We start from the raw sequence: 14,158 nt of genomic DNA, 5'->3' as shown, positions 1-14,158 counted from the left end.
GGTATTTAGGTCACTTTTTCAGTCTCTTAGAGAAGACTTAGGTCAAGGATAAGCCATCAGATCGAAAACACAGGATTATCTCAAATACCTACTTAAATGAGCAGTGGGGTATGTCAAAATTACGCTAAATTCTCTAAATCCAAATTTAATGATCTGTCAATGGAGTTGCTCAAACATAGAACAATGTTTAGTCTTTTAGTGCTCCAAGCTCATGCTTTGATCATCTTATGGGTTATTGAGGACAAATCAAATCAGATGATTCTAGTTATCAAACATTTTGACTAGTTCCTATGAATTTTGATTTTTCCCTGAAAGGGAAGACGAGCTAATCACCAAACCCTTTCTTGTCTATCCAAGGTAGAACAATTATATATCTAAAAAATGTGTTATAACAATATCTTGAGGACATGATGGAAGTAAAATCCAAATAAATAAAAAGGGCTTAAATTATTTATTAAATTATAATACATCACATCCTAAATGATTGGATGAGAGTCATGATTTAGCTGTAAATTGAACCCACCTAATCATCAACACAAAGTTCCATGTCCACCACTTGATCTTCATCAGAAGGCAGACATATACTAGGCCCACTTCATGTTTAGATAAAGTCTATTTTTGATGGCAGCATCATTTCAGCATAATAGACATAGCTTCTGAAAATTGCAGACTTAATTAAAAGCTACAACAAACAAGAATACAGAAAATGTAACCAAAAGATGGAAAAACTTCAAACCACATATGTTCCCTCCAAAGACCTCCATAGCTCACAACAATCTTCTTCCTCTTCCTTGGACTTACTTTTCCCTGTAAGGAAAGCTGAGCTTGGCTCCTGCATTAGATCAACGGTAACGTGTGCACCAGACTCATGAAATCGATCACAATTGGATGGATCGGGGAACATTTGGTGTTGGTGGGTCAAATGAGATATGAACCCAGCCGATTGGGAACTACCCATTTCGTCGATTGGATGGTGGGGCCAGCCTTGGTCGTAGAAGAGCTGCCTAGCAAGGATAGACGCACGATTCTCAGCGATTAATTCACGGAGAGCAGCACTGGATCGAGATGAGAGATCAGACGGCGAAACCCAAGAAATTGTCTTAGATGACAGAAGAGAGAGAGCACCCCCCGCCGGCGACGATATACAAGGATATCTCTCCCCCATTGATCGACTATCTGTGGAGAAAACAGCAGCAGAGATGGTTTTCATATTGGATTTAATATTTAACCACAGTAATACAGAAAAAATTCACTGAAAAATAAGGAAGCCGCAATGAAAAATATTTGTAATTGGTTTCTAAGCATATTAGATCAAATTTGTGTCACGTTACAATAACAAGAACCTAGTTAACGCTAAACAATGACATTGTAAGTGTTGGCTTTTTGCATGGCAAAACGATGATCGATCAATCAAATCTTATATCAACAAATAGTGATTTCATGTCCTTATTGACATCAACTTTAAACAAAACAAAGTAACTAACCTCGCACCATTTGAAGTCGAGAAGTCTGGAACAAACTACTTCACCACATATCCTTAAATCAAAGGGTGCAAAATTTTTGGCTTTGCATGACTGCCGATTGATGAATTAGCATTCCCCTTCTATAGATAGAGAGAAAGAAGTCCAAGAGTTTCCGCTCTTGAAAATTTCCTAACCCATCAAGGAAAATTAATTCATTTAATTCAACTATTACTTTCCTTTATTGAACTTTTGGTTCAGGAATCCTTTCATGGTACGTATTTCTAGGAAAAAACTTTGAAGAAGGAACCCTCTCCATTGGATTACACGTGGCATTTCCAAGGAGGTATTCTAAATTTCGGTGGAAATGCAGGGATGTGAAATAAATTCAAATTGCCATGAGTCTTGTAACGAGGGTTCCTTCAAAATTTTGAAGCAGCCTGCCCACTTCAAAGTTGGACTTGTATTTCTATTAGAGAATCCAACATTTTAGGAAACTTCAAACACAAAAAATGGGGCATGCAGGTCACGCAATTCTAAGTAATAATCTAGCATTCTCCCACCGGACTGATGTGATTTTATCAAACTAATTTTCTTAAAAAAACTTCGAATTTTGCAGAATTACTCTTGTTGGATTTGACAACTAAAAAACAATCATACTGTTTGCTTTCCGAAGCCTTGATGAAATTATAACTGCAAACCAAACAACACAAGAAAATGGAGAGAAATAAAATTGTACTTCAAAGAGAAAGTCACAAAAGACCAAGACTCTTGCCTTCACAAAAGGCCTTTAGGAGACTTCTTCTCAACTCTTACACTAACTGTCCCACACTTCCCCTTTGTAGACCGAGACCCAAGGGCGTTGCCTTTCCATATTCCTAATAATTTTCTACAACCAATATGACTTATCAACTTCCAAGAAGAGATATTTCTAGAACTATTTTCTTTAACCAATATGACTTTCAACTTCAAAGAAGAGGTATTTCCAGAACTTAACTGTTCAAAAAATCATTTTCCAACATGGAGAAGACGAAAGGGTGTTTTTGGTTTGCACACCTTTCAACACACACACACACAATCATGATTAATTTTTCCAAAAAAATTCAAATCAATCCCATTCAAGGCTGTGAGTAACAATTTTCTGTAATGTTTTCCTCAACTCCCATTGATGGAGAGAGGTTTATTTTTTATGTTAAATTGCAAAAGATGCATTCTTTTTTGTAGGAGATTTACACATGCTCTCTTTCTATAAAGAGGACAAAAACATTCCTGACAAAGGTTTCTAAATAGGATAGGATGACAATCACAGAAACATGCCCAAAGGAAATGTTTCTAAAGAGGAGAGTTGTGGTTGGGTCTCTCTTGCAACCTTCCATAAAGTCAATCATCTTAATAACTTAGTTAAGTAGGACCACTAACGTATGTCATTGCGGTTGTATATCAATATACAACACACTCCCTTCCATGCATTACGCACTAACAACCTTGACCTGATTCATAAGTTGGGGAATTCGTAAGCTATTACCTACCAACACAACAGACAAAATAATATCTTGTCAAGACTTTCCTGTCAACAATCCAAAAATGCTATGTGCACACATAGTTGGAAACAAGAAATGCAAAAACACCCTATCTTCAGATCTCAATATGATACTCTAATAGTCTTAATCACCAGTCCCTATGATCATAGATCATCATGGTTTGCAAATATATAAGATCAATCCTTTCACAATGTTTTCTAAAGGTCTTCGACACAAGCTCTAGTCATTGGATCAACAAACTTATGCATGCTATAGACATCTGATGTTTCTAAACATTCTCTTTAACAAGGTATCTTGTCCATTAAAAAACTTATTGTTTTAGAGAAGATGATTACCGTGACATCACAATGGATTCTTAAAACTTATTGAAGGTGTTGACAATCCCAAATATTGAGATAAAGATCCGCAACCCTAACTTATGTTACATAGCCTCAAAGCATGCCATGAACTGGACCTTCTTGATGGCTCCATTTGCGAGTAGAAAACATAAAATAAATAAATTTCCTACTATTGGGGCGGGGCATCCAATGAAATCCAACTTTAAGTGATCATTTTTAAATGATCAACCCTCCTAAGCATGAGCATGTAATTACTAGCTCCCTGTAAGTATCATATCACTTTCTTTGCAACTTTCTCACAATCCTTTGTAAAATTGATTTCTGATCTAGTACAAGTCTAGACATACATAACAGAAGCATAAAGTATATCTGTTTAACATTAATCATTGAATAGTTTTACATACTAAATCTCTTCAAAACTCATTCAATATATACTTTTTGAGACAACCTTAACAATCCTCAAAATTGATCTTGAACTACCTCGTATCTTTAATTGTAATTTGTAAAGTTTCTGGTGACAAAATATTTAATCTTGTTCAATAGACCTAAATCATTATCAATGTGCAAGATATCATTTATATATAAGATCAAAGATATAAATGTAGTACTATTGACCTTCATATATAAACACCAAAACTTATCATTACTGAAAAATATGTTTATATCCATATGTAAACTTCTTAATTTTGAATGAGTCATTATTGGATACTAGATAAAAGGTCTCCTTTTAATCGATGCTTAGTTTCTAAATGAAAGCATCGACCATAGTTAGCTTTTTTCGCTGATATTGCCTTTAATGCCATACTTGGTCCTAAACACAAACTTACAATCATTAGGAAATTCAATGAGATCCTACATTTCATTCTTGTCCCTTGATTTCAAGTCAACTTCCATGATATTGAGCTAATCACTACTTTATATGGCTTGTAAAAATAAAACCAGATTCTTAACAATCCCTATACAAAGTCAGGTTCTTTTAGATATTGTATAATTAGCTGAGATAGAAGATCTCTAAACTCTTTGAGAACTTATTAAAACTATTGGATATGGTGTTTCCACACCAAGTTAATTGGTGACCTGATATAGGACCAATTAGGGAAATTAGTTAAGCAAAAATATTCTGGTATTTCAAGTTTAAGGATGAAGGGGAACAAGATTGGGTTTGGATAAAAACTGAAAATAAGGACTTGAAAATAGTAAATTAAGGTTTATGGGGTTGGTTCAAAGTATATAGATTAGAATGGGAATTAGGGTTTACTATATTGGAAATCTTTAGATGAAAGAAAAAAAATGGGGAGCAATAAAATTGCAATAATACTTAATTTATGTTACAAAAAATCAGTCCAGCAAATCTCCAATCAATCTTCAAGGTCCGCAAGACAAAAAAACAATGGTAGCACAAAAAAGTAATATGGAACCTGTAGAGAAAGCGGAAAAAGAGAGAAAAGCTCTAAAATCACTCTAGGGTTCCTAGAAATCACTTCTAGGATTTGAGAATTACTCACCAAGATTGTTTAGGCAACCACAATTCAAATCTTATTCATTAGCCTCCATAAAGAGAACAAGGAGAGTATTTATATGCTATAATAGGTGGAGCATCCAAACCTAATGAGTAAAATTACAGATTTATTTTGACTCCCAAAGTGATCGTAAATGACCAAAAAATGACTCATAACTCACCTAACGACTTGACTAAACACCATGAAACTTTAAAGAAAGATAAAATAAGGCTCGAAGAAACATAAATACCCTTGGTTTCTATAGACAAGAAAAAAAATTATAACACTAAAAAAAACAAAAAAAAAAAAATCACAAAAACCATCTTCATCACACAATCTTTAGTTGTCATTCAACTCTGCTTGAAAATATGGGGGAGATTGGCACTTGTGTAGCTTCTAAATACGAGAAACTACCATTTTTTAAAGGTTTTGAGTACAATTCAAAGATATTGAATTATGTTTGGCCATCTATCTCTTTTGATCAAAACATTATGCTCACAACAATTACTGATGAATCGGAAATATATATGGTCATATGTCAAATGAATAATTCCAGTGCTCACGGGCTTGATGGATATTTTGGAACCTTTTATGAAAAGTATTGGGAGAATATCAAGGAGGATCTAATTGTTATGTGCATAGTTTCGGTAAGGAATGACTTATCCTGAAATTGGTCAATTCTACATCTACTATGCTTATTCCTAAGGTGGATGTAACTATTTCTTTCTTTGAATTTAAACCAATTAGTCTACAAAATTGCTTATGTAAGAACTTTCCAAAGATTTTTGCCTTGTGATGCCTTCTTTATTGGAGAAAATCACCTTTGGATTGGACATTTTTTATAAATATAAAGGGTTGGTGGTTATATAGCAAGGTCAAGTTAGGTTCAAAGGGTTTTGAACCTGGGTTAAAAATTAACATCGATGGTTCTAGTTTGGGGAATCCAGGTCCCTCAGGTGGTGGATGTATTGATATTAGAGATTCCCACAAAGATATCATTCATGCATCTTATTGGCTTTTTGGGGTTTGTTCTAAAAGGAATTAAAATGTAAAACACTATTGGAGTGCCTACGATCTTCTAATCTATGGTCTGATGTTTGCTCGTACGTTGTGGAGATTGAATTCAAGGTTGAAGAAGATCAAAGAAGTATTATCTGGTATTTATTGAGAAATTTATCATAGGTCTTTTTTTTTTTTTTTGATGTTTATAAATTTATCATAGGTTTGGAGAAGGGAATGCAGTGATAAAAGCTAAATTCACGTAGTCCGCATAGAGTTCAGTTATCTTTCCAAATCAAAACAATCTCTTTATTAGTCCTAGTAAAGTTTATAAGTGATAGGATGGGTCTTGCATTGTTTCGCCTACTGCAACCAAGGGATATGTCCCATGTATACTTGTGTTCTTAATTCTTTTTATTAAATCTCGCCCAATTAGCCAAAAAAGAGACATTTTCCATGGGGGAGGGGTAAATGCTCCAGCATTTTTATGTCTTTAGCCAATCCTTCATAGTTCATCAAACGCCCTTGCCTTTTCTTAGCATTCGTCATTCCTTAATGGACCAAATGCCGTACTATTTTCTTATCTCAAGTCCATCATTGGCAAGTTATACCGATCCCAAATGTTGGCTTATTTAATGGTAAACTACCTGTCGAAAATACAATTGAATAAAAAACTTAGTTCTAAAGGTTATACATATCATAACAATGATTAGCTTCAAAACCTTATCCCAAATATTTGAAGTCCTCTAAAACGAATCATGTTCCTCCATTCCACTTTGTTCAAAGCTGGCCAAATGAATCATGTTCCTCCATCCCACTTTGTTCAAAGCCAAACCTCCAGTTATTGAGTCAAAAATTTCTAGATAAAGGAAATTAAATACCCCAACTCCCTCATGTGATGCAAGCATGAACATCAAGTTTGGGCTAGATTAAATCGGAAGTTATTCTTGCAATAATTTTTAGTGCATATAAGCACTCAACTATATCCAAGATGCACATCACATTTTGAACTCTATTTCATGGTATTAACACGTTCATTATTCCACGCCATCTTTGGCCATCTTCACTCTTAGCATGCATCTTCCTATCTTTTAACTGCCTCTATTCACATCCTTAAGATCCCTGGATTTGCATCAAAATGATCCTCATGGCTGGTTTTGTAATAGATGTTCTTTTTACACGACCAAATCATCTCAAACACTTCCATTTATATTATTTACAATGTTCTTTGGATAAAATAGTTTATACTTTGCATGGACATACATGCGAGAACCTTGGAAGTCCATTATTTATACATGTATTTGAGTCACACTCCCCCATAAATTGAAGAAGCCATGGCATTCTCACAAGCCATGTCGGTCATCCCGCAAATCATGTGGAAGAGATAATCCATTCACCACAATTATTCTCTATAACCCAAATTTCTATTGTCCACAGAATCAAGATTTGATAAGATGCTAGTGTTGGATGGCATGTACGTTTGCACATGGCTTACAAAAATTGGCATTTATTTAAGGTTAAAATTATCCTTATACTTAATATAAGAGATTGTTAGATACTCACCCTTCTATCATTATAATAGTAACGATATTTCTATCCTTTAGCAAGCCCTTCAACAGCATATATTTTTAGTTTTGTAAAGTTCTTTTATTTTGCTTGATGTATACGCATAAAAACTTCATGATTTCTAGGTTGGTACATCTTGACAAACTCTAAAGTTGCAACTCTCATTGTTCTTCTCATTTTTCACTCTTCTTCTTCCATTAGAGTAAAGAACTTCACAATTCCCATTTTAATTTATTTTGTCGTCTCTAGAATTACCATTTATCCGTCTCAAAATTCTCATCATTGGCATGCTCATTCATGGACATGTTTCTTGACTACCAACCATTCAGCTTCATAAAGCATGACTAGTTTGGTTTTTGTCTTATAAAAAATTTCTTCTAATATAATTGGTATATGTCAATAGTTATGAATCACTTAATCACCCGTCATTACATATGTGGAAGTTATTAAACAATCTCTTTATCATTGTGAATAATTGAACCCAAATAGTAGCAATTATCTTTTTGGGGCATTTCCAATCAGTAAACCTTATATAACATCCCAATCAGTAAAGTTTAAATAACATCAAATCTCTAGAATAGTCCTTACAAAGGGCATGCATTTATTATCTTGAAATCCTAAATTTATACGGTATCAAACCCTTCATAATTATAATTTTCTATTCACTTTATCTATAATGTCATCAACCAATACTAAATCATTATAAATAATTTACTGAAATTGAAAAGTTAATCCATCCATAGCTAGTGCAATTAGGGATGGAACTAGGATTGATCCCCAAGGAAAACCCACTTTAAGTGGAAATTAATTGATAACATGCATCTAACTTACTACACAAGTACATTCACCAATTTCCTTTAAGTCGATGAATAGCCTTCAACCTCTAAGAGATCAATAGAAATGGAGTTACCGACCATTAAAACTTTAAATACTATAGAGCATTGAACATCATAAGGAACTATATAAAAAATTTGAAGGCATAAACTTATCGTTCATGTTTTGGTCTCCTCTAAAAGGATCAATACTTCCCATTTTCTTGCTGCCATCCATTATTAGATTCCAACTACCCTCAACTATCAAATTCTTTGGCCGCGTGAATTTGATGCTTGAGGGTGTGTAAAGCATTTTCTTTTTCTGATTATCATTCACGTTGATAGATCATCCTTGTTGGCAACTAGATTTTCGTCATTGTATATACATCGTTCCATCTAAACATGCAATGTATGAAGGTGACAACTTGCTAAGTTGGTTAAAGACTTTGATTGTTGATATGATGACCTGGGATCAAAACCCGCCTTCCCCTACTAATTACCGACGACTAATCTTGCTTGCCAAAAGTGCAGTGTATAAAATCACAAGATATGTGATCTTACTATCAGTTATACAAGCAAGTGCAACCCATCCAATAAGTTTGGACAAATGGTTGATTCTAAATAACCAAAATCGATGATTCAGGTTAAGCTCATGTCTAATGGATATGATGAATTCACAGGTCTCCAAGGTTTACAATTTTATTTTAGAGGAATATTTCAACCAAGGGGAACAAAATGAAAAATTCATTGAAAAGGAACAAATCATTCCAAAGCATTTGAAAATTTTCAAAACACTCCTGAAACATTCATTAAAATCAATATTTCTAGAGATAAATATCGTAAAAAAAAATGTTTCAGAAATCTCTCTCCTTTTCTTTATATTTTCTTATTCTTTCCCAGGCATTATAAAAATTGAGGTTTTGATTTTTGTTTCTGAAATTGGTATTGGAAACCATTAACATTATAACAATTGAGGTTTAAAGATATCAACTCAGTTGAATCAAAGAGTTAATACTTAGTATCATATAGCCAGGGACCTTGCACAAAAGGGTAGAGTCGTCTATCTTCAAGAACCGGCACTGGCTGTGCTTCTTGGCCATTAAACTATGCAATAATTATAATATGGTGACCAATTTTCAACACTAAGGATGACGATTAAAATCAAACAAAACGGGAATAAAAATCAATAAAAACATGAAGAGTGTGTAGGTGGTAAGAAGTAAATAATAGGAATGGTGAATAAACACAAGACTTTTACTTGAATTTGAATCTGAACCATTGACTACATAACATCCAACGATTTTTTTAAAAAGAGAGACTCTGATGATATATATTGAAATGAAAGCAAAAATTTACTGATGTTAGGAAATTGAGATTCATAAACTTGTAGCAAAAGAAAGAACTAAGTATTACGAAAGGGAAAGGGTTCCAATTATAATTCCAAAAGTTTTTTTTTTATAAAGAAAATCAGATATAGAATCATGTGATCTTTAGTTATATAACATAGTTTTAGGGTAAACTAGCCCATTTAAAATTGAACTTACATCTTTTTAAAGAATTTTTTTCTCTATCCAATGCATCTCTTGGTTTTTATTAAAAATAGTTTCATTAGAAAAAAATTCATCAAGATCTTTCCAAGCAATATATTATAAAATATTTTATTTTATGGTTTAAAATTGATTAGAAGAGGATATTGAGAATTTGAGATAGATAAAGTGGTAAGACTTATGAGCCTTAAAAAAGGAAGAAGAAGATAAAATTTAGGAAATTTAGGATTAAACCCATGGAGAACTTTGGCTCAAGTTGGGGATCTAAAGAGTAGTTAGCAGTAAATAAGCCATGGCAGTAATTTGAAATTTTGAATCAATCAATCAAAATAGATAGAAAAAAAATAAAAGAAGATTAAAATGCACCTTGAGAAAGGTTTCTAGAAAGAGAATCGTTGGAACTCTTTCTCCTCCGCTCATTGTGCCCAGCTAGTCTCCTTCTACAACTCCTCTTCGAATCATCAAACTCTGATACTACATGAAACCTACACCCACACACGCCATCCATCCAAAATAACTCAAAAAAATAAAAATAATTCTTTATAAGGAAAAAAAAAAAACTAAATATCTTTCAAAATCAATAAAGGAGAAAATTTTAAATTGCTGTTCTTTAAAAATTCAAAAACACACTAAACATTCTGATTTATTTTATTTTTCTAAATTTATTTTGGGAAGGTGGAAATGAATTTAACCTGCTACACTGTTGGCAAAACCTCTGCTCAATCCCAAGCACCACAACTTTAGGAGCCTTGGAGTGCATCTCACACACCTTATGCCTTCTATGATAGTCCTTAGCATTCAACAACGCCACGTGGCATCCTTCTACTTGACATCTCGGTACAGTACTAGACCCTAGCAACGAAGATGAAGAAGATGACCCACCAACACCAATAAACGATCTCCCTCTCTTCCCTATAGGAAACCCAGACACGTGTGGACCACCACCACTAACACTAGTATCCTCAAAGTAATGTCTCTTCCCAAGCTTCAAACACGTGAGGTGAGGGTCAGGGTGCACGTGCGAACCTCCCCCTCCTCCCCCTCCTCCTCCTCCTACTGCGGAGTAGAAAGTCGGATGTTGGGATTGGTGGTGCGCATTATCCCCTGTATGAGAGAACATGAAAGCGTGCGCTGCTGCTGTTGAAGCAGTAGTAGTCGTCCTCGTGTCATCGTTCAAAGGGTTGCTCCAATCAAATCTACACGTCCCAACTTCCCGAAAATCCCACAAAAAATTTATATTATTACCATTTTGCCCTCTCTCGTTGTTGTTGTTGTAGTGTTGTTGCTCTCCCCCACACCCATTGTCCATCTCTCTCTCTCTCTCTCTCTTCTGGTCTTTCTATTTTTAAACCTACTATACTACTTATAAGAATACTCCTGTGTTGCTTTCCCAATATAACAGGAGAGAGAGAGATAGATAGAGAGAAAAAAGCTTAATTTCTGTGTTCAGCACCAATGGGGTTACATAGCAACGACGAGTCTGGTTCTGGGTTCAGCTCCAATAGTGTTATTAAGAGAAAAGCTGCAGATATCGCAGCAGAGAGAGAGAGAGAGATGAAAGCCTGAGAAAGTGGGCCAGACACGTGGACTGAAATGATTTGAGGGAGAGGAGAGATAGAGTCAGGGTGACAGTAGTGGAAATACTGAGAGAAAGTTGAGATGACAAGACTAAAGACGGAAGAAGAAGATGAAGAGAGAGAGAGAGCATTTACTTGCTTTAGGCAGCTCAGTCTCCTTCCTCTTCACTTCCCTCCCCTCGTCCAAAAAAGTTGATTGGAGATTCTACGCTCCACGGAGTTGTCTAACTATTCAACTTTAACTTTCACTTCTCCACATATGGCACATAACCTTTTTATGTTTAAAATCATTTAGAAATTTAAATAAAAAGAGGAAGACATTCAACTCCTCCCATAGTACAGGATCAAGACGTTGAAAAAGCCAAAAAAAAAAAATCCACGTCAAATCCTTGCCAGTTAAGATTTTGTTTTTCCTTACCCCATGGATCGGCTTCATATATATTTTACGTGTCGTAAATGCCCTTGTAAATATCATGATTGACAAAAAGTGGACACGTGGTGATATGGGAGGGTTGAAGTGAAAGATTTGCTGTGTCAAGAATCAATTCGACAAGATATACGTCGCTATCAAGTAGGGCAGTAATCGAATGGTGGACAAATAATTCAACAAAACCAACGGTCACAAACTCAGAATCAGTTGAACTGGATATCTTGGGTAGGACCATACCAAATCTACCTTACTAAATAAAGCCTTCCAACTTGGGTCCCACGCACAACCCACCTTAAGTGCATTCTACGAGTCAATAGAAAGTCTTCTTGATAGGGAGTGTTTGGTTACCGATTTTAGTCATACACCTGTTCATTTGAGTTTGACACTTTTAACAATGTTACCAACCAAACACACCCCTAACATATCATCTAATTGCAATTGTTTGATGAGAGAGCCTATCAACAACCATATTATTCTCTGCTATATAGGTCTGTCCATGGTAATAAACATTTTCTCTCTTCTTCTTTTTTCTTAATATGAGATTTAATGATAATGAATTGATTTTATGAATTTTTATTAAATATATTTTTTTTTTATAATTTTTATCCCTTATCGATTTAACCCATACTTCAACTTTGTGACCATGGCCCCATCTATTAAGGGTAAGGCCTTCAAATCAAAATATCTCACCTATGTCTCCTGTACATACACAATACCCCAACCAATTACACATATCAAATAAGATTAGATAAATCTTTATGAGTGGTCATTAAAGGGGTTTAATCTCAAGACCTCTCCCTGTTTTAAGAGAGGCCCAGGCCATTACACTTCAATTCATTATATGTAATTCAATATTATAAATAAAAAATGAAATATATATGCTTATACTATAAATCAAGTTTATTCTAAAATAACAGATCACAAACTTGAATTCAAATCGATCAACAAATTATAAATGCTATCAGGTATCATTAATTCATATAATAATATTGGACTTTGAGATAATTTTTGCCCCACAGAAAAATTATTCACGGATGTAATAGAATCCCGATAACCGATTCCACAAAATCTAATTAGGGTAATTTTGCAAATTGACAATATCCTAAATACACTTGAGTGCCTGTTATCAAACTCGTGGATTGACTTTTATGTGAGCAAAATAAATATCTTGGACTTTAGCACTTGACGTCCATTTCAAGTTGCATTCTATTTTCTTTATGTATTATCAAAATTAAAATCAAAATAAAATAAATGGAACACAGACTGTAAATGCAGCCTACAAACAAGTTAGCTACACAAGTGTCACAAAAAAGTGGGAACTACGGGGGTCCTATAAAGCAGGGGTGATCGTGACCACACCTTTGCATTCTTTTTTGTGAAAAAATATAATTTAAAAAAAAAAAAAAAAAAAGCTCCTCGTTTGCTTTTAAAGTTTAAAGGATGGTATTTTAGGTAAAATTAGAACAAATGGCTTGACCGTTGAGGGGGAGACAACAAAAACAGAAGCTTTTATAGACAGAGAAAGAGAGGACAGCACAGACACAGAGTGCCAGCAGCGGATGCAAATAGTAAAATTGATCTGCAGCAAACAAAACCCACTCATCCATATTTACTTACATCCACTCTTGTTTATGGTAAAATGGTAAAAACATGCCACACAAACCTGACGAATATCACTAGTAAAAAACCTGAATCACTCGTCCCAAACCCTCAACCTCAATTTAGTACTTTTTTTTTAACAGTTATAATATTGTTGTTGGGGGTAAATCTGAGGGTCTAACTTTTCAAATTCAATACGATTTTACAGTATTTACTATTCATTGGGTCTCACCTTCCCAAAGCTTTCTTAACCATTTGATCTATTACATATGAGTGGTTAAAGAGTGGATAAATAATGGTTTTTAAATTCGAAGTTGATTGGGATGGGTCAAAATTGATTCATGGCCACTAAATGTGTTGAGTTTAGTCCCACATCAAATACAAATTGTCTTATCTCTCTCCTTCTAAGATCTTGGGCCTCTCCACTCATTACTAATTGATTTTGAGTTGGAACCTCCAAATTTATCAAAATGGGTTTTTGATTTTTATTTTTTTTATTATTATTAAGCTAGGGTTGAAAGGACCCCTCTCTAATAATCGACGAGAATAATTACAACATACATCCTCCAATCAAATTTCTCATCAATTATAAAAGAACATTAATGATATGTTTGGATTGAGAGAAATGGAAAGATAAGAAGATAAAATAAATGAGTTTCTTTTAGTTGGATTGTTAAGTGGGAGAGAGAAGATAAAAAATTAGAGATAAGAGAAAAAAAAGTGATCGAGTTTTCTTTCCAAAAGTTGAGAGAAACATAGGAAAACCCTTTAAAAATATTTTATAATTCCA

General features: G+C 34.2%; 1 protein-coding gene across 1 annotated transcript; it reads right to left on the bottom strand.

Annotated features, from left to right (window-relative positions):
* Positions 1–441: 441 nt before the first annotated feature.
* Positions 442–11,513, bottom strand: LOC147381981 (squamosa promoter-binding-like protein 7). Its single transcript, XM_086429718.1, has 3 exons — positions 10,455–11,513; positions 10,129–10,247; positions 442–1,176 (listed from the first exon to the last, which is right to left on the bottom strand). Exons 1-3 carry the CDS (start codon positions 11,069–11,071, stop codon positions 731–733), a joined length of 1,182 nt encoding a protein of 393 aa, XP_086285844.1. The 5' UTR covers positions 11,072–11,513; the 3' UTR covers positions 442–730.
* Positions 11,514–14,158: the final 2,645 nt, after the last annotated feature.

This window comes from Akebia trifoliata, unplaced genomic scaffold (assembly GCF_017979445.1).
Source record: "Akebia trifoliata isolate Shusen 1 unplaced genomic scaffold, ASM1797944v1 Contig00095_ERROPOS300000, whole genome shotgun sequence".
NCBI lineage: Eukaryota > Viridiplantae > Streptophyta > Magnoliopsida > Ranunculales > Lardizabalaceae > Akebia > Akebia trifoliata.
Note: the sequence above shows the minus strand (reverse complement) of the source record. Positions and strands in the feature narration are given on the sequence as shown.